We start from the raw sequence: 27107 nt of genomic DNA, 5'->3' as shown, positions 1-27107 counted from the left end.
ATTTTCTAATGTGATTCACGATTTTCAAAGTGTCCATTTTTCCAAGAATTCTTGAACATTTGAAGCATACATCATATTTTCAGTCAAAACCTTTCAGAATTTCATAGCGCATGCTTGATTCTTTGTGCATTTAGGAAATAGAACATTGATTTAGACAAGTTGAGCAAAGCAAAACACATAATTGATCCTTGGTTCGATTACCCCTGGTTATGGTGCCAAGAACGGTTGAACCTTGTACCGACAGACGAGTCCCATTATTCGGAATTATCCTGCATTTTAAAACGAAGACGAGTTATTTTCAAAAATCTTTTTCAAATGTCAGGAAAGGATCTGCTTTAAGCCCTTTCCTATTTGCGATAGTGATGGATGAGCTTACGAGATCAATTCAAGAAAATGTACCGTGGTGTATGTTGTTTGCTGATGATATTGTTTTGATTGATGAGTCTAGAGCTGAGGTTAATGCTAAGTTAGAATTATGGAGACAGACATTGGAAGCTAGAGGTTTTAAGTTGAGTAAGAGTAAGACTGAATATATGGAATGTCGGTTTAGTAAGCAACGAAATAGTGATGGGAGTGTAGTGAAGCTTGGTGAGCAAGAAATACCGGTGAATGATTATTTCAAATATTTGGGATCCATCATTCAAAAGTATGGAGAAATTGATGGAGATGTAAATCATAGGATAAAGGTTGGGTGGATGAAATGGAAAAGTGCAACTGGAGTGTTGTGCGATCGTAGAATGCCATTGCGGTTGAAAGGAAAGTTTTATAGGACGACTATTAGACCCGCTTTACTATATGGTACGGAATGTTGGGCTGCCAAGAGACATCATATTCAAAAAATGAGTGTAGCTGAGATGCGGATGCTTAGATGGATGTGTGGAAATACAATAAAAAATAAGATTCGGAACGAGGAGATACGTAAGAAGGTAGGTGTTGCACCCATTGAAAATAAGATGCGAGAGAATCGTTTACGGTGGTTTGGACATATTCGGCGAAGGCCTAATGATGCTCCAGTTAGAAGGTTGGAGAAATGGGAAAATATATTAGTTAAAAGAGGTCGGGGTAGGCCAAGGAAGACTTGGATGGAGATGATAGGAAAGGATATGAATGCTTTGAACCTCACCGAGGACATGGCATTGGATAGAAATGATTGGAGGAAAAGGATTCATGTGGAAGACCCAAAATGAATTTCTTTTTTGGTTCATATGGCTGACCCCAATTGTTTTGGGATGAAGGCGTAGTTGTTGTTGTTGTTTTTTCAAATGTCAGTTTGACTTGCAAAAGTAAAATTTTGCAATGATAACAACCTGTCCAATCGCGCTTTGGAGGTGCTGCGTACCCGCTCGAGCTGCCTCTCATGGTCCCCAATTGATCAGTCAACGTTGCTGCATGAACGTGGATTTGACCTATGACTCTACTGGTTTCGTTGGTTGAAATATAATCTGTTTTAGTTGGCTTATTTTCTGTGCTGAAATACTTTTCAAGCGGTTGAAGTTTGAGTAAAGTAAAAATCATACCTGCAAATGTTCTGTTCGATATCATATTTGCGATATTGTGCATGCTGTTACAGATTTCCTGCTCTTGGAATTGTTAGGGCGATTAAGTAGTTGGATTTCGGCGGACCCGTGCCTGTTCGAATCTGAGCTTATGTTTTTCTGTTGTGTCAGTCTCGCAGAAAAGTGTTTAAGAGCTTTGAATATAGTAGCTGTGATTCTTATTTCGGAACTGCGTAGGTGCTGTGTTTTCACTCTGAAATTTGTTGGACAAAAGACAATCGCTGGCAGCGACATCTCTTTGATCCGTTGTGTATGTCACCACACGATTCAACTGTGCTGTCAACAATATTTTTTGTGGGACTGTTGTGCGTGCAGATCAGATCCATTCGACCTGGTGGATCGGGACTGACGTCCAGCTGGCTGACATCAGCTGTTTCTTTTTCTTCGCTTGGTCTGTATTGCGCACAATTCAACTACTCAAACCCATCGGCAATCTGAGCTAGACGCCCAGCTGAACTGCATCAGCTAGGTGCATCCAGACCTAGTGCTGTTGGTCTGAGTTAATCTGATATGATTTCCCTTGTTATCCTCATATATTCTTTTTGTTGTTCTTAGAATACTTGGTAATTACTATTGAAGTGCCTCTTATGTTTAAATTGCAAAGTTAGGTGGAAGTTGGGGGACATAGTTGAAGTGTTTTGCTGCAGTCACTTCGTCGTATGTATGTATGTATATATATATATATATATATATATATATATATATATATATATATATATCAAGTGTATATCCCAATCTGATTTGCATATATTTAAAAAAAATCTGAATTTGTTTTCAAGTTATATATTGTTTTCGAAAATCAAATTGCTTCCGCATTTGAAATTAAGGTCTAGGTGCGTTCACAAACTGACTCCAAGAAGTCGATTGCATCACAAAGAGTCACAAGTTAAAATATAAGAGATCTTTCATTAACACATGCTTAAAACATGCAAGCCAATCAATCATGGAAAAAATTTAAAATATCCTCGATCATGCAATTAAAGCATATTCAATGCAAAATGCATGAAAACATTTCAATAACCATTTCTCATAAATGAATTTAGAGATTTAAAAATCCCACAAAACACAATGAATGATATTTGCAAATCTTTATCACTTGTTCAACCACCGTAAACAATCACCTTATTAGATCTCCAAACCTCAAAAATCAAGTGTATTAGTGAATAGAACAAGTGTATCACAAAGAAAGTGTGAATAACCAACATCTCTTGTCTACATAAAATGATACTTAAAACAGGTGTATCAACGACTAGAACAAGAGTATAACCAATGGGTGCACATAACTCACCACATTGAAAACATCTCTTGTCTACATAAAATGACACTTAAAACAAGTGTATCGGCGACTAAAACAAGAGTATAACCTCAATGCTACTTATGGAGCTAAACAAACGCACAAAAGTGTGAATAATAAACATCTTTTGTCTACATATAATAACACTAAAATAAGTGTATCAGCTACTAAAAAAAGAGTATAATTTCAATGCTACTTATGAGCTAAACAAACACACACAAGTATAAACAAACATATTTTATCTACATATAATGATATTTAGATACAAGGCATAATAGGAGGAAACACCAAAGGTAAGAGAGCTTGTAATGAAACAAACTAATGTCACTAAGAAGAATAAGATATCAATTTTAACAATCTTTCAAAACACCATGGTTTCAAAAATAGATAACCATCATAGATAAACATAACTATGAGCTTTCAACATAATAATAATAATAATAATAATAATAATAAAAATAATAGCCAAATAAACAAATAACTAATATAACACACCCATAGAACCAGAGATCAAACAACTGTCAATTAGAGCGAAACTGTAAGCCAGCAATCTAAATTGCACACAATTCACCGGAAAACATCTTTGGTTTAACAAAGTCAACATGGATCCAAAGGCCAATCAACTATCAATTAGATCTAAGACATGTGTCAACACTACATTTGTAAACTTTGATAATTACCAATTGATAAGATGATTTGAGGTGCACACATAACTCACCTCAACGGTTAACTTTGTTCCAACAACAACAAGGCCAAAAATAAATGATGCATCATATAAAATTCTGTGACGAACAACCAAATGCCATAACATGGCAACAAAGAACTCATGGAAATAAATTTCAAATAATGTGAGTTCGAATAATAAATGACTTGGAAAACATTATTTCAAATCAGTTTCAATAAAGATTTTAGGATATAATGTAATCACATGTAAACAAGGTGTCAATTGACAATATATCATAAATATTGTGCAAGCAAAGACAACAAGATTATATAAAAACAATAGGGAATGACCAAGGAGCTAGCTTACCCTAGATCATAGGTCCACTATGGGACCAAAGTAGTAGAAGCACAAACACAAAGATTCCAAGCACCACCAATCACTCAAAGACACAAGAGCTCAATACATAAAAATGTGATAGTTTTTTATAAGAAAAAGGCTTAACAAAAAGACATATACACATATAGAGACTCATTAAGAGCACATCATGGATGCTAACAAAGAGATCATATAAAATATGTAAAAGAATGCATTCAAGTACATGATAAGAAAGCATGCTCATGCAATCCAAAATAAGTTGGTATAACAATCACAATGGCTACTCATGGCATATACCCAAGAATATAAAACAAGGGATAATATTTCATCAATTATAAGAATTACTCCTTAATCTCATAAATTTAAACCATCGAAGATCATAATCAATCATTATTCCTTTACAAAATAATTTTGCACAATAAGATGGTTTTAAATATAGCAACAACTTAAAGCCAAACATTGATGTTACACAATCACAATCGTGCAATCTCATGAGAGCCTATAAGACATTAATGATATTTCTAAACAATTTATAGCCTCTATGACTCAATGGGTAAATCATTCAATAGTTTAAAGCATATTTTTCAACATAGAAATTTCACACAATATATCAAGAATCATGCTTTGAACCAGAGTTGTCAGTCAGGGAAGTGGGAGCGAGAAGCGATTCAGGAAGCGGAAGCGAGGCACTTCCAAAATTTTATGAAGCGGGAAGCGCGGGACGACTTAGAGGCAAACTAGGAATCTTCTCAGAAACGAGAAGAAAAACGAATCAAAAGCGACCTAGGAAGTGAACCGGAAGCGAGATGGAAGCGAAAAAAGGAAAAAGAAAAAGAAAAACATGAAGGAAAAAACAAAAAGAAGGAAAAAAGGGGAAGCGCGCTTCCCAATTTTTTTGTGCTTCCCAACACGTTTCACGCTTTCGAAATGCACTTCGGGGAAGTGCGCTTCTCCAGGTCCTATGGCGCTTCCGATAACCCTGCTTTAAACTCAAAAGTCATGTAAACACATTCACACAATGATGGAGAGCATACAATATTAAGGTGTACAAGAATATATTCAAAATATCATGTATATCACAAGCTAAAATTCATCAAAACATCATAATATTAAAAAAATCACAAGGCGATTCAAGTGAATACATTCATTAAGCATCATGTAAGGAAGTACATATCATGAAATTTAGTATTTTGCAAATCTTGAAAAACATATAAGATTTTAAGAAACCACATACTTTTTTAAAATACACTTATCTATAATCAAATTTTATGTTTATGTAAAACCATATGTCAAGATACAATAATTTTTACAAATTCTATTTTCAATAGATTTGTAAAAAACATATTCATTTCAAAATAATTTCATTTTAAACACATATGCCATAACGTCACAATGTACATACCAAAATGAGAGAGCCTTGATTCCAAGCCATTTAACAAGTCTGATTTTTTTCTTTAAAGCATGATCACGAACACTGTTGTTAAAAACGCGCCTCAAGGCGCAAAAGGGGCGCCTCGCCTCAAGGCGAGGGCCTTTGTGCCTTGAGGCGCAGTTAAAAAGCGTAAACCCATGTAGGCATACGCCTCTTGCGCCTTGAGGACAAGGCGTACGCCTTGAGGCGAGGCGCGCCTCAGCGTGAGGCGCACACGCCTTATTTTGTTGGTTAAATGAGGGTCAAATCCCTCATTTGACCAACAATAACATCTCACCCCCGACCCTAATAAGGGTCGGGAGCCCTAATTTCCCTAATCTCCTCTCTCGCAGCCCCTCTCTCCCTGTCGTCTCTCGCAGCTCCTCTCTCTCGTCTCTCACACTCTCTCGTCTCTTGCAGTCCCTCTCTCTCGTCTCTCACACTCTCTCGCTTCCCCGCCTCCTCCTTCTCGCCAGAAGTAGCTGCGACGCCGGCAACCCTTGCCCGACACCAGGTAACCCCGACCCCCTTCATTCATCCTTGGCTGTTACTACAACCTTTCTTTTGGATAGTGCTGATCAACAACATAGACAAAAAAAGAACAAGCTTAAATGTTTAAAAGTTGGAAACGTAGTGTGAATGATTACTGATGCAAAAACACTGATTTGGTCCTCTTGATGCTTGCAACTATGTATGGACCAAGCGATTCACGTGCATGGATAGACAGTGAGTATTTGAGCCAGCTGCGCAGATGGTTTTTCAACCCAAAAATTGTTATGTCTAATTGCCATTCACGTGTAGAATTTTTGGTTGGCTTACTGAGATATTTCAGTGATTTAACTGCCAAGCCAAATTCCAGATATTGAGGTTTTGCTACGAGCAGTATCACGGTGTTGTAGGCCATTAAATAGAAAAAGAAACTCTTGAGTTACTCTTTAAGAAAATGCCCTCCAGCCATACATGCGTCCGAAAAAGATTGTTTCCAACCTCTTTCAATTGTGCCTAACCTTTTTTATGAAATGGAGGTTTTGGAGTTTGATTCAGGTGGAAGTGAATCCATGATCAATCTGGACCATGTTTTCGTATAAAAAATAAATAAAAAATAAATAAAAAATAAATAAAAAATAAAAAAAGATGCTTGATAACAACGTAACCAAGGTCATGGTCCAGTTTCTTCAACCATACAAATAAATAAGTTTGTTTTTGGCAATATAGTGGATCTAGTAAGAACCCTTATAATAGGCATACTTCTGATTTGATGTTTGCTTAAATATTGCTAGAATGCAAGTCCAGTGTTAATTACAAACTCTATACTTCTGATTTTATTTCGTGTTGGTTGTTGCTTCATCAATAAAGCATTTCTTATTTATTTATAATTTTAAATAACTTTTATAGTTTTTTTAAGTTTAATTTTTTTTTTGAGGCTTACGCTTTGCGCCTCAAGGCTTACGCCTCGCCTCAGATTTTGGTGGAGCGCCTCGCTACGCCTCAACGCTTTTCACAACACTGATCACGAACAATACTTTAAGACCATGATGTCTTTTGGCTTTGATACCATCTCATGAAAAAGGCATAGACCTCGATGCACTCTAAAATGAACACCAGGAACCAAAATAAAATGTATTTGAATACAAGCTCACCATAAGAGTAAAAGTGGAACATAAGAATTATAAAATGAATAATTTCATTAAGAATGAAATTCAAATAATACAAAGAAATACAAAATTACAAACAACTGCACTACAAAACACTCAAACACACAAAAGCCTAAAAACTACCCATCACTCTCTCAACACTTACATATGCACACGGCCTGATATTTATAGGGAAAAGATGAGAGAAGAGAAGAGGGAATAGGGAGAGTCCCTTCTAGCTATTGAAGAGAGAGTCCAACGGCTAGATAAAGTCAACATATGTTGACTAATATATATATATATATATATATACACACAAAAAAAAAAAAGGTTACATTTATCTTAATAGTTTCTTGGAAAGGTAATTCAGAACATGAAAATTCAGCTTTCATTGGAAATTAATATGTTTACATAATTAATTAATTGTGATTCCTATAATAACAACACCATAGTTGACCTATTTAATACGATTGGATATTAAGTTATTAACTGGTAATGAATTTTCTATAATTCTTAAAATGCAAGCTGTTATTTGTAGCAAACTCAATAGTATTTTAAGTTATTAATTAAAAAAAAATTAAGGCACAATTTTCATTATTATTTTTCTCATTATATGAACATGCACACTATTATGTACTTTCTTGTATGTAATTAATAAGTGTGTTATGCTAATCTTGATCAATTATATGCTGCTTACTAGTTATATAATATCAATAATAGTAGTTTTTCCTTAAATATGTTCAAACAAGATTTTGTTTTTACATTTGATATGTCTATAATAAACTAATTTTGTAATCATATAGTAAAAAAAAGGACAAATTTTAGGTTCAACTAGTATTATATTAACATATACTTTATACTTTTAGGAACAAAAACTTAGTCAACCAATCTTAGATGAATTATTTGTATCATATGGTATAACAACTTTCTCTTTTTACTGATGCATTTTAAAATCTTATTAGTTAACTTGATAAATGCTTCTTAGTCAATTTCTTCTCACTTCACATGTACTTATAAATAATTTGTGTCTGACTTCTGCATTGCTGATCAACTTTGCTTCCCTTTTTGGCAACCTTGCGAAAAGATCACGACGGTTACAAAAATGAGTTTCATATGCTCTCTTTTGCCTCTCTAAATGCTTCTTTTCCTGTGTATGCTATTGAGTCCTGCTTCCACCATAAAAAATAAACTTTTCAGCAGAACTACAGGGTTTCCCTTTTTAACCTTTTTTGTCTATGTTTTATTTGTGTGATTTAGAAAGTCGATCCTGCATGACTGTGTCCGAGTGGTTCTGCAGATGGGGTTGTGCTGCCTCGCTTAGATTTGAATCCTCTTCCCACTTTGTGAGATCATGCTCTTGTCCAGTGTTTAGTAACATAGGGTTGCCAACACAAATTAGGCTCTCTATCACCAGAAAAAGAATAGTGTAAAGTGGGTGAGGCAATCTCAAAAGATGGATTCTTTGGCAAAATCCATAGCCTTCTCCCATGGAGAAAAATCAATATTCTGCATGTGTAGAAATACAAAAAAATTATCCTCCAGACTTTGTTCTAGTTATGATGATTAAACTCTTTAATGTGTTTTGTCATGCGATTTCTTGCTGTTAGAATTGTTGTTTTTGGTTCAGACTACTTTATAATTATAAAGATGCTTATTTCATGAAATGTTTTGCAATTTATTTGATTTTTAATGTTTATGGAGCTAGATAATGGAAGTGGAACTTTTGTCTAATTTCCTTATTGAGAAAGAAGATAATTCATTTCCACAGTTTTTGTATGTGCCTTACTGTTTTTATTTTAACTGGTGATTTTCAAATGTTTTGTTTATTTTAGCTCCAATTTTCAGACCACATTTGGTATTGATCTTTTGGTTTGGCTTTCATCTGTTGTATTGTGAATCATCTTGGCATGAACAGTTTGTGATTAGCTAAACTGCTTTCCATGTTTGTCTTGCAAGTGCAGGTCGAAATCCAAATACAGAGGGGCTGAACCTTGAAGCTGTTGGTGTCCAACTTGATAGGGCAGAAGCTGTGAAGGTTAATAGCGCTTTCTTACACTTAATATAATTTTATGCATTGTTGTTTAAATCACATTTCATCTATATATGATGGGATCATTGTTAATATAGTCTTTGTACATATAAACTTGACAAATAATTTTTAAGCATTCTATATTTACAGGTCAATGAGTACTCACAAACGACAGTTCCCAGCATATGGGCTGTTGGTGATGTGACCAACAGAATAAACCTTACTCCAGTTGCCTTAATGGAAGGGACTTGTTTCTCGGTATTTGAGCCATATTATGCATTGTGGTTTATTGGTTTTTAGTTTTATCTAAGTTTCTGATTTTCATTTATGCTGCCATTTGTTATGTGTCTACAGAAGACTATCTTTGGTGGACAACCCTCAAAGCCTGATTACAAGTTTGTTCCATGTGCAGTGTTCTGGTGAGGGTGCTTCTTCACATAATTGTTCCCATATTACATTTTATACAGATTTTGGTCCTTGTAAATTTATTCCAGAATGTTTTTATTCTCAAATATGATTTTGCTTAGTTTATGTTCTGTTATGATGATGGACTATATGCTGTACATGTTTAGCAGTTTATCTTTACTTAACCTCTATCACCACATTAACTGTAGTTAATTATTGATTATTGATTGATATAGCAGTTGTGCTATTTAGAGCAGGCAATATAGAGTTGTTTGTGCTAGTGACATTGATAGACATTTCATCCTTTCACCTGACTTGCAATGAGCATCCAGAAATCCAGATCAAAATTCTGCAAGCATTTATTTTGTGCAATACCTTGTTTTGCTATATTAATTTGGTCGAGAAAGCAATTTGTTCACCTTTCATCTGGAAAAGGACAATATGCTGTCACAAATGGGAACTATTTCATTCTTTGAAAGCTGTTCTTTCAGTTATTATTTCTGCTAAGCATTTCTTTGGCTTAAAATATTTGCGCATTTTGTATTTCTTCTCTCTTTTTTTTCAGTATACCACCTCTCTCTGTTGTGGGCCTTAGCGAACAAGAAGCTGTGAAGCAAGCAAATAGTGATGTTTTGGTTTTCACATCCACTTTCACTCCTATGAAGAACAGTATATCTGGGTGAGTGATGCTATAGAATATCATGATGGTTGTCTCCATTTAGAATGAACCAAAAACTGAAAGTTTTCCTTTTTTCTGCTTTCATTTTGTTACCTTAATGTGTCCTTTTTATTCTTTTGTTGTATTTAGCAAAAAGAAACTTTGCATTTCGGGATTAAAGTTAATGTGATCTTCCAACATGTTAAAAACCGTCCTTCATGCTGCCCCATTGAGTTGTAGATGCCATGATTTCTGCAGTTACATGTTTGGCAGAAAGATCCATGGTCAAGATCATGCTATTTCAGGATCTTATATTTTCATGCAGACGGTGAATGAGGGGCAGTTGCAGTTTAGGGGATGGACAACTTTATTTTCTACCTTTCTTGGCTTTTCTTTTTTTGTATTCAACACATGTTCTTATTCCTTTTTTACTTTGCCCCTTTCAGCTTAAAAGATTTCAAGCCTGTTAAAAGATAAGATTTTAGGAGACTTGCCAAGAAAATGCTGAAGTAGAAAAAGAAACTTGAGCTTTAAGCTTACATGATTTGGTTGTTATCACAAATAACTACATAATGTTGTGCATGTACCCAGTCTTCTCAATTTTACAGAACTTTATCATTTTAGAAGATGTGCAAGCCTTTTCTGGACTTGGACTATTAATGTCATATAGCATTTGTCTTCTTCTCTCATGCTATAGAATTTGTTTTCTTTCTTAGTTCATCATTCTCTTGCTGTTGAATGCTGTTATCAGAACCTTAGGTTAGCGCTTGTTTTTCCTTTTACTGTCTTGTGCATTATATCAAATTCATTTGGGATACTATGGCTCCTCAGGAGGCAAGAAAAGACAATAATGAAGCTTGTCGTTGATTCTGAAACTAACAAGGTTATCGGCGCATCAATGTGTGGTCCAGATGCACCTGAGATCATGCAGGTAAGGATATCATGATCGTGGACTCATTTGTCACATTTGATGTTTTGTCTCAGATTTGTTTAATATACTGTGACATTGGATCATTCATTAAAAAGGTAATACTTCATTATTAAAATGCAAAACACACAACAAACAAGTTGAATAGATATGGTGATGTGGCTTAATGGTGAACGGATATGTTCCAAAGTTATTATTAAGCCGTTCAAAAGAGGGGTGGGGTGTGGGGGTTGGAAGGAATGACAAGAATTACTCACATTTGAATGAGTTATTGATTGCATTCTTAATTTGAGAAAACTAAACCTATGCTTAAATAATCTTGAGGTCATATCTGAACATGCTTATGCAATATTTCAGGAGTGAATCAATAAATTGTTAAATTTGATGGTCCTGAGATAAATTTGTTGGAAGATGGATTGTATTATTATCTTGAACTGATAAATGTAGGGTCAACACTAATAGTATAGAAGAATAACTTACAAAGAGTGGAAAAAGTCATGTATGAATCTTATTTGTTTTTCACTATTTCACAAAGATGCTATGGTCCAGCACACTACTCAAATTTGATATAGAAATTCAAAAAAAAAAATCAGAAATAGGATACATAAATATGGATTGTTTAAATTTTTGTAATAAATAGAAAACTATTTTTTGATACTCTAATATATAAAAAAATATTTTTATTAAAATATTAGTAGTTAGTATTAAAATATTTTTACAAATATTACAATGATGCCCATACATGTTACAGTCATCTCAGTGTGTCTGACTCGTGTCACCCATGGCACATCCTCTAAATGGCATGTCACCATGACATAGGTTTTTCACTACTTGCGGCATTCCAGGCATATCTATACAAAAGAGTATGTAATCAAATTCCATGGGCTTCCTACTTTCTTATTAAATTATCCATAACATTTTCTTTCTACAAGAAAATACTGTATTTTATCCATTGTGAAATCTGTAGCTAGAGTCTGCTTGTGAATTTTACGACAGGTCCACATTTGAAATATTTGTTAGTCACCTGGTTTCTAGATTTTATCTATCTACTATAGTCACAGTAATTGTCTCTTTGGGTGGGATTGTTTTCTCCATTTCCAGCTATTTGTGCTGGAATTTGAGACACTTTTCTGGTGCAAAGGTGCTTAGGCGGTTTCATGATTCCCTAGAAACATTATTCTTCAAAAAAGGAAAAGACACTAGAAACATTAGGAGGCTGTTATCCTCAATCTTGATGGGTAGAATTTTTTGACCAATATGATTGCGTTCCTTGTGGGTGCAAACTTTTGGAATTATTCTTACAGAGCTAGTTATTCAAACTGCAAAGTATTGCTACTTGCTGGCGAGACAACACAGGAGATCAACCGGCTAGCTTTTGGTCTCTCTTTGGAGCTTGTGTCAAGATGGGATTTTTTAAAACTTTGATCTGTATTCAACTTCAACGCAGATTACAGTTATGGCTTCTGATTCAGCCAAGTGAAATGACATTCTTGATTCAAACTTGTCAACTAATTATTCATGAAAATGAACTTATTACTATTCAAAGTCTCGAGTTAAATGACAATGAGGTAGCTCTTATCAAGTCAACAAATCCTAGAGAAAATTATGTGGAAATAAAGAGCAAGAATCCAAGGGCTTAAAGAGGACAATCCTTGTTTCTTTCTCTCAGATAAAGACAAATTAAGCAAACTTACCGAGGGTGAATGGGCATATAATTAAGGAGGAAATCATTGTAGTTTGATTGATGTTAACATTAATGTAACGGCCCGAAGTCAACCCTCTAAAATTTAGGGTCTGCTGTAGAGGCCTCTGTTGTTGCTGTTTGCCCTGGGCTCTTGGCTTGTTCGGGCAATATTGTGCAATGTGTCCAGGATGCTTGAACTAATAGTAGAGCCTGGTGAAAAGAGGACACACCCCGAAATGATGATTCTTGTTGCACCTCCGACATGTCTGTTGTGTCTTCGCCTGCTGTGGTTGCTTCTGCTGAGGGTGGTTCTGGTGGTTCCTCTGTTGGGTCTTCTGCTTCTTGTGTTGTGCGCCTTATGCCTTATCCACAGTAGGTGGATGCTTCTGAACTCCACCATTGCCGCTGCCACTACTACTGCTGCCTGTTTTCTTGGACTAGCCTCCCTTAAATCACTCTCTCCTCATTTAAGACAAAAGCCGACTCAATCACGTCGCTAAACATAGTAGGACTAGTCATCACATGAACCCATTGCCTGTCCTTAAGTCCTCGCACGTATTTTGCTACCCTCGCTTTGTCATCAACAAACAAGTTGGAGAAGTAACACTCAAGACTCTGAAATTTGGTGTAGTTCACCAGACTCATGTTCTTCTGAGTCAACTTGAAGAACTTCTGCAATATCCTCTCCCTAGCAAACGAGGGAAATTAAGCCTCCAAGAACTCTTTTCAGAAAGTCTTCCAGGATATGGGCTCTACCCCAGCGAACTTAATTTTTCGAATCATATCCCACCACTTCTTGGTATCACCCTTCAGACGGTAGGTGCCAAAATCAGTCTGCCTATCCTCTGGCATGAGCAAAACACGAAAAGTATACTCTATCTCCTTGACTCAGCTCTCAGCGGCTTCAAGGTCAGCCTTCTCAGAAAAAGTTGGCGAATTCAACTTCAGAAACTTCTCATAGGTCACTATATCAGGGTTAGGGGTCACGATTGGTGTGGGGTTCACGCATGGTGCAGGCTAAGCAGTCTGCGCCTGAATATGGGTAGTGACTGTCTCGGTCAAAGCTGTTGAGAGTGTATCCCACCACTTCTTGGCATCACCCTTCAGACGATAGGTGCCAAAATAAGTCTGTCTATCCTCTAGCACGAGCAGGACGCGAAAAGCACACTCTATCTCCTTGACTCAACTCTCAGCGGCTTCAAGGTCAGCCTTCCCATAAAAAGTTGGCAAATGCAACTTCAGAAACTTCTCATAGGTCACCACACCAGGGTTAGGGGTTACGACTGGTGTGGGGTTCGCGCATGGTGCAGGCTGAGCAGTCTGTGCCTGAATATGGGTAGTGATTGTTTCGGTTAGGCTGTTGAGAGCATTCGTCAGGAAGTTCCTCTGTTCCTACCAGTTCTAAGGAGCGTTTGCTCGGGCACGAGTATACATCTAAAAATTAATTCAAACCAAATTTGTTATTAAACTATGCCCGTAGATCAAATCTACCCTCTTAGGCTTGATCCTGATAACGAAACATAATCACATCAACCATGCAAATTTAATTATCATACAATGATTAATTATAACAATTCATATTGCCAAAATAACAATTTTCATAATTACAGGACAATGAGAAAATAAAAACTCATAAGGTACTTCTTATCAGTGATGCGGAGACTACTTATGCAGTACGAGTTTATGATTTTATGATAGCGGTTCTGACAAGCTTTGATACCAACTCTTTAATAGCCCCAAATTGACTTTCAAAGTTTTTGCAGATTTTTTTTTAAACAAAATAATAATTTGTAAAACATTGCGGAAAGATATCTCAGGGACCCAAGGCACATTATAAATTTAATAACCACAACCCAACATATATTCCACACAGCATAAATCAAACCATGAATTTAAATTGAATTGAATTTAATTAAAAAGTCTTTATTTAAGGTTCAACAAATTTTTTAAAACAATAACTACAAAAATTGTTAGAATCCGGTTCACCATATCATAATCCTCGATCCTTCATCACTGTGCCTCAGTACCTGAAAAAGGTTTTTAAAAAACGGGGTAAGAAACCAAAGTTTTTATACGAGACACTTTCAAAATCCAATAATAAGGAAATTAGCATAAATCAAATCAAACATAAGTTTAAGAAAACTCAAGAAAACATTATATATTAAGAACAAACTTTCAATATAAGCAGTTCAATTCTAACAATCAACAATCTTATGTTAAATTATACATTTTAGGGATGCATGAATCAAATTTAACATGCATGAATCAAATTTAACATGCATGAATGATTTTTTAACTTTAATTATTAAATATTGCTTTTGGATACATGTCCCTACTTAACTACAACACATTTAAGTTTTTACTTGTATAAAACCCGCAAATACTCAAAACAGGCCAAAATCAACATGCATTAACATTTTTGAGACTTTGCCTTGTCAATCTTAATAGTGTAATTAATTCAAGAGTACTATAAAATAGTTTTGCAATGCATTTAGAACTTGTTATTTCATGAGCATATGCACTTGACCTCTAAAAGCCCATCAATGGTTCACACATAATCACTACACAATTTAATGAAATTTAAATGACATTACAAATTTCAGTGAACAACAATCACACATAAACGAATATAATTTAGTATTCACAGTGCATAAGACATAACACCAATGCATATTCATGGCTAATAAATGATTGCAAATCGTATCAAGCAAATCAGATTTATCATATTATTAAAAAATCCAAACCTTTAATACCCGCCAGTTCTAGCATTGTTAAGTTCATATCCAACTAAATATCCAAAATCGATCAGATTTCACAGTTTCTATAGAAATCAGATTTTTATCGGGTTAAATAAAAATTCAGATTGTAGGGACTTCAAGAATATCAGATTTTCAAATTGATTTCCACATCAGGTTTTCAAATCACTGTGATAGTTAACCAAACAGATCATATTTAAGAATAAATGTAAAACCCGATCCATGCCAACCAAATCAGGTTTCACGATTTCTAATAAAAATCAGATTGTAGGAAACAATCAGATTTCTATAGATTAAAGTACAGCTTAGGATTGATAAAGTTTCAGATTTAACTATCTGTCCACAACAGAACAATTTTATCCATTGCAAAATATAATCAGCTTTTTCTTTCTAAACTATAAAAACCTGACTTTTAAAGAGAAACCGAAACTTAATTTATAAAAACCCTTATCTAAGGCCATACTTATAATAGTTCAAATTCAGATTTACCAATATAGGAGAAGCTGAATTTATCTAAGTTGTCGGTTAAACCAAGGCATCGACTGCATGCCCGATTTCTAATAGAACACCCAGCCTAACATTGGTATATATATATATATATATATATATATATATATATATATATATATATATATATATATATATATATATATATATATATATATATATATGGACAATCCATAACTGATGTGTTGACAGACCTAATTCAGCAATCCCACACGAGTTCTAAATAAAGAATTTCATTCATGCCGAACATGGAAAATAGCCCAGAAAACTAGGTATATTGCAATTTATTTCAGCCACAATATAAATTTCAGGACTATATAACCATTCAGATTCCTTTATTCTTAAATCTGAGAAAAATTGACTGTTAGAACAGATGCACAAGCTCAAACATAGGTAACGAGTTTTGACTGTGTAACAAAAGTTTGTTTTATGAACACAAACAATCAAGTGCTACCTAGTCAAAATTTAAAAAAATTTAAGCATGCCAATAATCAGAACATGAAACAGGTTCACACGTGTTAACATAGAGGAATATTGCATGCCATAAAAGATGAATATTCAAATCCTATGCTAACAGAACCATTTTTATGTGATTCCGGACTGTGACAGTTTCACTCAAGTACCAATAACAAGACAAAGAATCCAAATAAACAGATCTGCCCCGTGAGGCACGAACCAACAGAAATCAGACAGTGTATTAAACATGTTTGTAAATACATATAGACTGATTTATCAAAACCAACATATGCTAAATTCAGAGTTTCTATACCTGATAAACTATCTCTCTCTCTCTCTCTCTCTCTCTCTCTCTCTCTCTCTCTCTCTCTATATATATATATATATATATATATATATATATGAGAACTTTCATAATACACGTTACATTGAACCAGGACATGCGATGATCCAGCAAAAATTCTCATTCCAATGGCACTCGGTCTCATCCATAACCTAATGTGAAATCAACAAAGAAAAACGCAGATTATAAATCAAACCTAACACAAACCATCACAGCTACCATACTTAATTTTAGAACTACCATGGGTTGACTGTTCAGAGTCAGAGCCATCAAAGTCCAAATAAAAAATCGATGGTTGAAACAGCCAAGAAAATCCAGATAAAAAATCTGTGTATGGAAGCACATATTTAATCTTTCTCTAACCTATGCTTGATTCAACCTAAACTAAATCCCTTCCTATCGAATCCCAAGAGGAAAAGTCCCGTACCTTGCTGATTCGTGAAGGAAAGAAGGAGTCGTTGAAGAAAAAGGAGAACATGCTGACCTGCAGCCTCCTCGCTCCCACTCGTTACTCTCTCTCTCTCTCTCTCTCTCTCATGATATCAGCCCTTTCTCTCTCTCTCCAAGTCATGATTGAGAGAGAGACCCACCTAACTTGTAAAACAAGGACTCCCTGTGGAGGGACGTCCCTTAACAAAAGAAATAGAAAGTTCTATTTTCTTATGAAAATAGAAGTCTTTTCTAAACAAACTCTTAATTAAACAAAACTCTAAAAGCATATATATAATATCTATACATTATCTATTTATTATTATAATTATTTATTTTTAAAAGCTTATTTATCCACAGACCAATGGATCGTGGATCTTGACCCAAAGGGTCCAAGATCCATATCAGGATCCAATTATTGTCAGCCTCTAATATATATATATATATATATATATATATATATATATATATTATTATCAATTCAACTAGTGAAAATATATTTATTTAATAAAAAATCATATTTATTAAATTTAAAATTTGGCACAATTTTGTGAGATATTACAATTAAAGTCATTCAAACACAGTTTGAGTCCTAAATCAACCATTAAGAGAGCTTGGTGGATGAGCAAGCAGTGGAACCGGTTAAAATATATTTGTTGGAATGATATTAGAAGACTTGCAGGAATGATATTATCTTTTGCTTGTTACTGCAGGGTATTGCTGTTGCGCTCAAATGTGGGGCAACAAAGGAACAGTTCGATAGCACAGTGAGTCTATTATTCTTTACATTTTTTTTTGTTATGGAAGCAGAATCGGATCTTGAAGCTAAACTACAATATAATGACCAGTTTTTGTTTTTGGTCTGGAAAAGTGCACTAGCAAATTGTTATTGCTTTTCTTTTTTTCTCATTTAATTTTTTGTGTCAGGTTGGTATTCACCCATCAGCTGCTGAAGAGTTTGTGACCATGCGAACACTTACAAGGCGTGTTTCTGCTAGCGGTAAAGGGAAAACAAATCTCTGAGATGGGTTGTAACAGATGGAACTTCATTATTTTGCAGCTAGACCTTCATGCTTTAATTTTCAAAAATCATTGCTGTTGGCATATTGTGCTCGCCAGCTGTAAGTTGTTTATATAAGTTGCACCTTTTTGTTTCTGAGATCATACATGTTTGATTATGTTTTCTTCTTTAAAGGAAAATAAAAAAAATTGACAGTTAGATTTCCTGTATGAGTATTTATCAGCTCCACGTGAATCTACCATGGATGAAAATTTGGAGCCAATTGGATCTTTTTGCATTCAAGTGGGAACCAAATGACTTTTTTTTACAAAGGTTTGGCTTGGCATCACATGTGATGTATTCTTAAACTTCAATGTAAAATGCATCCATGAGATTTCTTGATTAGATTTTATGTGATTTGATCACATCCCGAAGTTTCTCGTGCATATTTTGAACCAACACTTTGTATCTTGAGCAGCCGATATTTGATACTATGATTTTTTTTTATGGAGGGAAAACAGTGTTCAGGTGGTGGGACCTGGGAGATATTACGCCATTCAGTATCAGCATTTGTTTCCCTGGTCTGGTTAGGTGATCCACCAATTCCATCTTGATTTGCATCAGTTATTCCAGTTTACTGTTGAAAGAAACAAAGAATTTGGAAAATGGACACCTTTATTTTTTTTTACGGAAAATCACCTTGTACGGGTAATTGAACACGTTTTCCTAAAAACCTTACAATTTTTTATATTCTTTTCATGTCCAAAATCACAAATAACCAACATTGAAATGTCCCTTACATGTGTAACTGATGAAGTATTTGTGATATATCGCTTCGCCGGGTGCTGCATACGCTCACTTAAAATGAGGTTCACATTTTGTGTGTGCAGATTTCGTAAATGCGAACTTCATTGTTAAACTTGAACAAAATGAGGAAGTTCTTATATCAAGTCCAGTATATGAGAACTTGAGGGAGTCCACATAAAATATATGGAGTTCTTCATTTTGTTCAAGTTTAACAGGAAGTTCACATATAATTTTATGTGAACTTTGTGACACAAAAAAAAACGTGCTAACCTCATTTTAAGTGAACGGATGCAGTACCTAAGGAGCAAAGCAGTATATCACACGAACTTCATCAGTTCTGCCCATGTGAAAAAAAAAACATTTCAATGCTGGCTATTTACGACTTTGGATAGGAAGAGAATACCCTAAATTATGGGGTTTTAAGGAAACAGGTTATTTTTACCATACAATATGGTTATTTTCTGTTTTTTTACCCAAAAAGAAAGTGTCCATTTCCAATGTTCTGACAAAAATTTGAATCAAGCTAAGTATGAACCTGGATATTAAAGAACCTTTTTTCCTATTTAGGTCCATATCTGATCAATTCCAGTCCCAGCTTAGATTTGGTTTGTTCATGGATTGTTCCTAATGAGGTTCTGGAGCCACACACCCTTGGAAAGTGAACCCGTGTTTGAATCGAGCCAAATCCCCCTTGGATTGGATCCGGTCTGCGTGGAGCCTATCTGACCTGCTTATGCCTTAGTTATTGGAACCTTTGTTTTAAAACAGATGAAAAGTTGCACAATACAACTTTTTGGTTATGATGCACGCGAAGAGGTGAATTGGTAATTGATTATGTTTTTTTTCTTTTCAGATGATAGGTAATTGATAAAATTATAAATGAATATATTAGAATCTGTTAAAATTTTATCCTTTCTCGTAAACCCGAACGTCCATCTTAACAGATCCAACTTCACTAATAGAAACAAGAACCATCTAAGCATGCGTGACACTTGATTTTGCAGAGATGATTTTTTTTATTGGCCTAAGCGGTGTACTCAGGGCTGGTAAACGAGCCAAATGAGTTAAGCTCAAAGTGTTCAAGATTGGCTTGTTCTTATAGTGGTTTGAGTCAAGTTTGAGCTTATAATGAGCCTGACCTAAAAGCGCCACGCCCGAGTTGGCTTGTTTCCAGAAAAAAACATATTGTTTCAGAGTTGGATGTAACAAGATTACAAAAAATACATTGTTTCAGAGCTAAAGGAAATAGGACTTCATCTCTAAACCTATTGTTTACTGACCAAATGCTTCAATCATTTGTTTTATTCTATATTATATGACATAAAATATATTATATTACTACTTAAAAGAGCTTATACAATCTGAACTGAGCCAAAGACCTATCGTTTATGTTCCGTTTGGCAAGTCCGTTATACAAGTTTGAACGAGCTCTTTACAAGTGGAACACGAGACAACCCATGAGCTGCTTTGCTTGTTTTCCAGCCCTAGCTGTACTTAATGGGTTTTCATATTTGGGGCTGTTGGGGGTAGCGAGTGACGTGGGTCTTACTCTTCTGCCTTTTGCGTGGAGTTGCTACTTTCAAATTTCAAACTTGTGTTTTCATGATCACATATAACACTTTGCCATTGCACCAAGTAGTGACTCTTAACAGAAGCCATGCCCAGTAGCCCAGTAAGTGAAATGGGCTAAAAACGGCCTCACGTTCTGACCCTTTAAATGAAGTCAAACGGGTCGAGTGATTTCTGTTCAAGCTCATCTCATTGAGGATGAAGAGCAGCTTAAGCTTGCGGCAAGTGGAGCCGGACTTGACCTAACTTATTATCCTTTTTTTTTTGGATAATCCAAGCAAAAAGCCCGCAGATCACTGACCCCACATTGGTTGGCCTCTAGTTGGTAAGACCCTCGAGGTTTCCCTGTTCAGCGGAGATCCACACCCAGCTTCGACCTTGCAACAAGGGATGCCGCCCGTGGGTTTCAAACTTGTGACGTCCCATCAATATTATTTTTTTTAATAATCATATACGCATCGAGCTAAGCCAAGCTCATCTACAAGCTGCTCGTCTTCTCTCCAAACACTTCGATGACTCAATTCAGAACAAGGGTTAACATTGTCTGTCCACATGCCTCCATTATAGTGTTATGGACTACCCAAGTAATAAGGCACTTATGAATGGCAAAGATCAATGTGACAAAGACATGGATGCGAACTCACTCGATACATGTGCAAGACGAAGTAGTAATTTACATATATAAAAAATAGTTTTACTTATTATTTGATTAAAATAGTTTTATATTTTAATATATTAACATATTTATTCTTGAAAGTATTATTTACAACCATTACAATTAATAAAATATTGTCTGTATCTAACATAATGCATTGCACGATGTGTCCGAATGTCGTGTCATGCCCCCTAGACAGGGAACTGTAAATGGTGTATCCTTGTGACGAAAGCAAAAAAATACACTGATTTCTTTTCAAAAAGAAATAAGAGTATATAATTGCTTCTTTAAAAGGGAAAAATTCTCACTCAATTGGCTTGCTTAAATCATCTAGAAACTGTAGAGTAAAAATAAATATAGCGGTGCCCACAAGGGCTCGCTTCATCTACCAGAGGTGACTTAGCAATATCACCAAGTTGACAGGATGTCATGTGAGTTGGTAATCCATGTGGGCGTGTTCATTACCACAAGCTCAAAACTGGGTTTAGTCAAGGATGAGCATGATCTCAAAGATTTTATCAATTGAAGGCCGGCTAATATGAGGTCATGTGGGTTTTCCCATGGTTTAGCCAAAGAAAAAAGTAAAAAAGAACGGTGCTACCCAAACCCAAGAAAGAAAATAAGGTGGCTTAGAGCATTTTTGATACACAAGATACACACGTGCAGGGATAGACTGCTTGGGCTTTGTCTCACTTTTGATACGTGCAGTGCGCATCCACGAACTACTGAAAAAAGTCTTAGAAACTTTATCTTCACTTTAGTGAGTCAGGCAACTGAGATTGAACTAGTAAGCTCAAAGGCACGCGTAAACACACTATCTTTCAAGCGATAGTTGCCTCACTTAGGATCAAGTCCTCGGTGCAATGGGTAGTCATGCAACTATGCTCCTAAGATACAATCGAGCTTTCGCCTACTCGCAAAAATTTGGTCCATGCTCTGCACTGGGTGAGACCAATAACCTCGACACAAACCACCTTTAACAACTTCTTGATTAGGATAAGAATATCTAGGTTCGAATTGGATATGGATCCTAAGTTTGGATATGAGTGTAGATCCAAATAATAACTGGACTGAGATCTTAGCAATGGATCTGAATATTAACTGGGTCTAGATAGCATATGGATCTAGATCTAAACAACAATTGGATTTGAATTCAAACAACTAGATCTAGATTTGAATTGGATCTAAATCTGAATTAGATTTAGACCTAAACTAGATTTGGATCCAAAAAATTAGATCTGGATCTAGATCTAGATCCAAACATTAACTGGATCTAGATCCACACAATTGAATTTGGATCCGGACAACAACTGAATCTAGATATGAACTAGATTTGGATCTAAACTAGATTTGGATCTGGATCCTGAATAAGGATTTACACAACCAGATATGGATCATGGATATGAATCTGAACAAGAACCGAATCTGGATCTTGGATAGACATACAAACAAGAACTAAATCTAGATCCTAAATAGAGATCCGAACAAAAATCATATATGGATCCTGGATAGGGATCCAAACTGTAACTCTGGAACTAAAGAGTGAAAGAAAACACAGCTCATGGGAAAGCACTTGAAAGAGAGAGGAGAGAGTAGAGAGCTAAGGATGGGATGAGAATAATAGGAAAGAGCTAGGGTTTATATAGGCCCCAGCCCAAGGCCAGCCACAAATGCCACAAAGGGCCTTTAAGATGCCTAAACAACCAACAATTATGGGCCATGATTGGCGAAAATGGCCAGCCATAAAGGCCCATATTGTTACGTAAAGAGGGGCACAAAAAGGATCGAAATTGACTTTAGAAGGTCCATGAACGACATCGATCGAGTCAAAAGGTCAATGATCAACAAGTCAAGGATAAGGAGCAGCTACTGGACCATTTTGGGCTATAAATGCCCATGCAACAATATTAGGGTAAAGTTCAAACGGATTCAGGTCAGTCAAATTCAATGAATGGGCTGGTTGACGGTCGGTTTTAGGCTTGGGGATTAAATCTGTTCCAAGTACAAAAAAGATAATTCAAAGTTCAAACCAAAACCCAAGGCCCAAGATTCAAGCCTAAGTCCAAAGTCAAAGATCAAGGGTCAAGGTTAAGGTAAGTATCCAAGATTTAAGAATAAGTGATGCACAAGCGCAAGATTTAATGCCCTTGAGGGCCTTGCCTTTTAAGCCACCACCTTTATATATAAGGACAAGAGTCTTTCCAAAAATCATTAATGTGGGACTAAACTTTTGTAGAGAACTCATTACTTAAAAAAAAAATGAAGAAAAACTTAGGCATAGTTTTGAACCAAATTCTAACAATCTCTCACGTGGATCAAACTTATATAAGATGACTCAAAATGTTGTTAGCGAAGATTCAATGCATAAGTGAATGTACCTTTTGAGTTTGAACTCTCACGTTAGTATTAGTTACTTTTAATCAATCTAGGATCTCAATAGCGTTAGCTTTGAATTGAGAATCTTAATTGGCTTTCTAGACACTACAATACACACTTTCATTTCAGGTGGTCATAGTATATAAAAGCTATATATTATGGGTCATATGTTGTATCACAGTTTCATGAGTGCTCTGAAGATAAAAGTTCAAGTTTGATAGAAGGCGACTCCACCTTCATACTTATATATATATATATATATATAAGTCCATCAAGGGTGTAAACCTATTTGAAACACCACAGCTATAAGGCCTATGAATCTTATGAAAAGTTCAATTCAAACTCAACCTCCTTACACAAGTTTTGAGCACTTGACATCAAAAATGAGAAAATTATTAACCGCTCAATCAAATCACTCAGAGACGTATTTTTCTCATTGAACTACTCGACATTATTTGACCCTTATCATGTGTTTGGGTTTCCGTCAATGATGATTTCTTTTATAGACTTTAACCTCATTCTCTTCGATGTCTTAAATATGATATCTCGAGAAAGTTTCTTTATCAATGAATCCGCTAAGTTTTGATAAGAATTCACATATTCAATTGAGATTACTCATTGCTTGAGTAAACTATTTACATAATTGTGCTTTAGACTAATATGTCTGAATTTTCTATCATAAATATTACTTCTCGCATTGTATATAGTTGCTTGACTATTGCAACACATAGCTATTCGAGGTATTGACTTCTTTCCTAATAGTATCTCCATCAAAAGATTCTTTAGTCACTCAATTTTCATACCAGCTGAAGCTAATGATATCAACTCTGCTTTTATTGTAGAATGAGTTATCATAATTTTTTTCTTGGATCACTAAGCAATTACTTTAAATTTAAGGGTAAATATCCAATCACTCGTGGATAATGAATGACTTATTGGAATCAGAATTTTAGTTTGCATCATTATACCCTTTGAGTACAATGAGTTCTTTTTAATAAAATATTCCATATTTTAGAGTTTCTCTCAAGTACTTTAAGGCTCGATGTATTGCATTTCAATGCTCTTATCTTAAATTACTCGTATATCAGCTCAATTTGCTTATGTTGAAAGCTATGTCTGGTCTAGTTCTATTTATAGCATACTTGCATACTCTAATTAAGATATGCTTCTTTTGGTATTAATTGATAGCTTAACACTATGATCAATCAGAGTAATAAAATACTTACAATCATAATTATTATTTTCTCAATATAGTGAGATTGAGTTAATACATAATCGTTCTCGTGTCTAATCAACTTAATACCAAGTTTAACATAAGCTAAACTCATATCTTTCATATCAAATTTGGATGAAAAAAATATTTTGGTATTATTTATGCATTCTATATTATTATCCATGATTAACATATCATCCACATAGAAACAAATAATTATGACATGACTATTTTTTACTTTGCTATATATGTATTTATCAAAGTCATGAATTTTAAAATCATATAAAATGATTACTGTATAAATTTTTTATGTCATGTTTAGGCGATTTATTTTAAACCATACAATGACCATAATAATTTGCAAACTTTCTTTTCTTGATCAGTATTTTGTTTATATATTCGATGAATTTAATAAAAAATTAATAAACTCATTTAAAAGATTTTCACCACATTTATCAGATCTAAAAGATTTTATTTTGTAATTATGAAAGCTTTTTACCTCATTCTTGAAAATCTTAAAATTTTTCAAATGATTCATCTTTTATTTTTATAAGCATATTTTATAAAATCACCAATAATAATTATCACCCCCATGAGTTGGAGTATTTTTCAAATCATATACATCTCTGTATATTAAATTTAATAATTTAGACATCACATTTTCTAACATGTCCAAATTTGCATTTAAGAATAATTTCTAAGTTACTGATGCTTCTTAAAAGATTTATAATTAACATGTCCTAATCTAACATGCTGCAAATCATATGAGTCAAACATATAAACAGAAGAATAGTCAACTTTTTTACACAAAGTTAATTTGAACAACCCATTGGTGGCATAACCTTTGCCTACAAACTTGTAGTTCTTCGACAGTATAATACTGTTAGATTCCAATACAACTTTGAAATCATGAGTTATAAGAAAATAGGCAAATACAAAATTTTTAGTAATGATAGATACATGATACACATTTTTTAGGGTTAAGCATTTCTTGGAGGTGTAGTTTCATACTCTCTTTTCTATGAGCTTTAATTTCATGTTTATCACCCATATAAATTATATGGTCTTTCCTAACAATTTCATATGTTTTGAACATACTTCTATCATTGCATGAGTGAATCATTGATACAGAATTCATGTAACACTCTTTGTCCGAATTAATTATAAATATCTCACTAACTATAGTCATTAGGTTATCATCGGGTTTACTAGCTTTATTGCTTTAGAATTTCTTCCTATGTTAGCATTATCTAGCATAATGACCTGGTTTTCAATAAGTATCGCAGGAAACATTATTTTTTTTCTTAGCAATGAACTTGGATTCTTTATTCATGTTCTTAAGTCCATGTTTAAACTTTAGTTTTCATTCTGCCATGTTTACCTTAGCACAAACTTCTTTTACTATATCTTTCTTATCTCAAGATCGAGCTTTCTCTTCGATTTTAAGATGTTGAAGAAGTTATTATAAGGTAAACTCTTCATTCTTATGTTTCAATTTACTTCGATAATCTTTTCAAGATGGGGCAATCTACCAATGATTGCAGACACTTGAAATGATTAATCAAGGTTTATACCCTAAGACTTGATCTAATTAGCCAAGATCTGCATCTTATAGACTTGAAGTAGTAGTGGCTAATCATCGAATAATTTGAAATCCATACACTTATTAACAAAAAACTTACGATTTCTGCATCTTTTGTTTTTCACTTGCTTTTAAGGCCTTCCCATAACATCTTTACAGTGATGACTTTTGAGTAAAGGTCGAACAGGGTGTCAGAGAGTTCATTCATTATCTGTCTATGACACACGAAGTTATCTTGCTTTCACGTTAGTCTCCTATGATTTTTAGCAATAGTTTCATCCTCTCATTCTTCTGGATAGTCTTCCGTGAGCACGTACTCCACTTTAGCAATCATGAGAAAGATGAGTACCTTATGTTATCATCATTTGAAATTAGTGCCTTCGAACTGAAACAACTTGGGTAGCTCTTGGTTTCTAACTTTTACCGTCGCCATTTACATTACTATCATTTGAAAATTGTTGTAAATTTTACCTTAACTTTAGTAGGTGAGCCAATTGAGATTGAATGAGTGAGCTCAGAGCCATGCATAAATGCGCTATCTTTCAAGCGATAGTTGCCCTGTACTTGGTGAGATCGATAACTTCGAAATAAACCACCTTAAATAACCTTTTGACTATGATATGAAGGTCTAGGCTCGAATTAGATATGGGTATGGATCTAAACTATAAGTAGGTATGGATCCAAACAACAACTAGATCAAGATCTTAGTAATGAGTCTAAATATCAATTGGGTCAATATAGTAGATGGATCTGAGTTTGAATAACAATATGAACAC

General features: G+C 34.7%; 1 protein-coding gene across 1 annotated transcript in view; it reads left to right on the top strand.

Moving 5' to 3' along the window:
- The window catches only part of LOC149821948 (glutathione reductase, cytosolic-like), a 101433-nt gene extending 83078 nt beyond the window's left edge, over positions 1–18355 (top strand). Inside the window, exons 11-17 of the mRNA XM_089980955.1 lie at positions 8896–8969; positions 9114–9221; positions 9318–9382; positions 9934–10047; positions 10858–10957; positions 17843–17896; positions 18057–18355. Of these exons, the coding sequence (XP_089837081.1) occupies positions 8896–8969; positions 9114–9221; positions 9318–9382; positions 9934–10047; positions 10858–10957; positions 17843–17896; positions 18057–18152 (611 nt within the window). The 3' untranslated portion in view covers positions 18153–18355. The remainder of the gene's footprint in view (positions 1–8895; positions 8970–9113; positions 9222–9317; positions 9383–9933; positions 10048–10857; positions 10958–17842; positions 17897–18056) is intronic.
- Positions 18356–27107: the final 8752 nt, after the last annotated feature.

This window comes from Nuphar pumila, chromosome 11 (assembly GCF_984573655.1).
Source record: "Nuphar pumila chromosome 11, dmNupPumi1.hap1.1, whole genome shotgun sequence".
NCBI classification, from domain to species: Eukaryota; Viridiplantae; Streptophyta; class Magnoliopsida; order Nymphaeales; family Nymphaeaceae; genus Nuphar; species Nuphar pumila.
The sequence above is the reverse complement of the archived record's forward strand: the minus strand, read 5'-3'. Positions and strand labels throughout refer to the sequence as shown.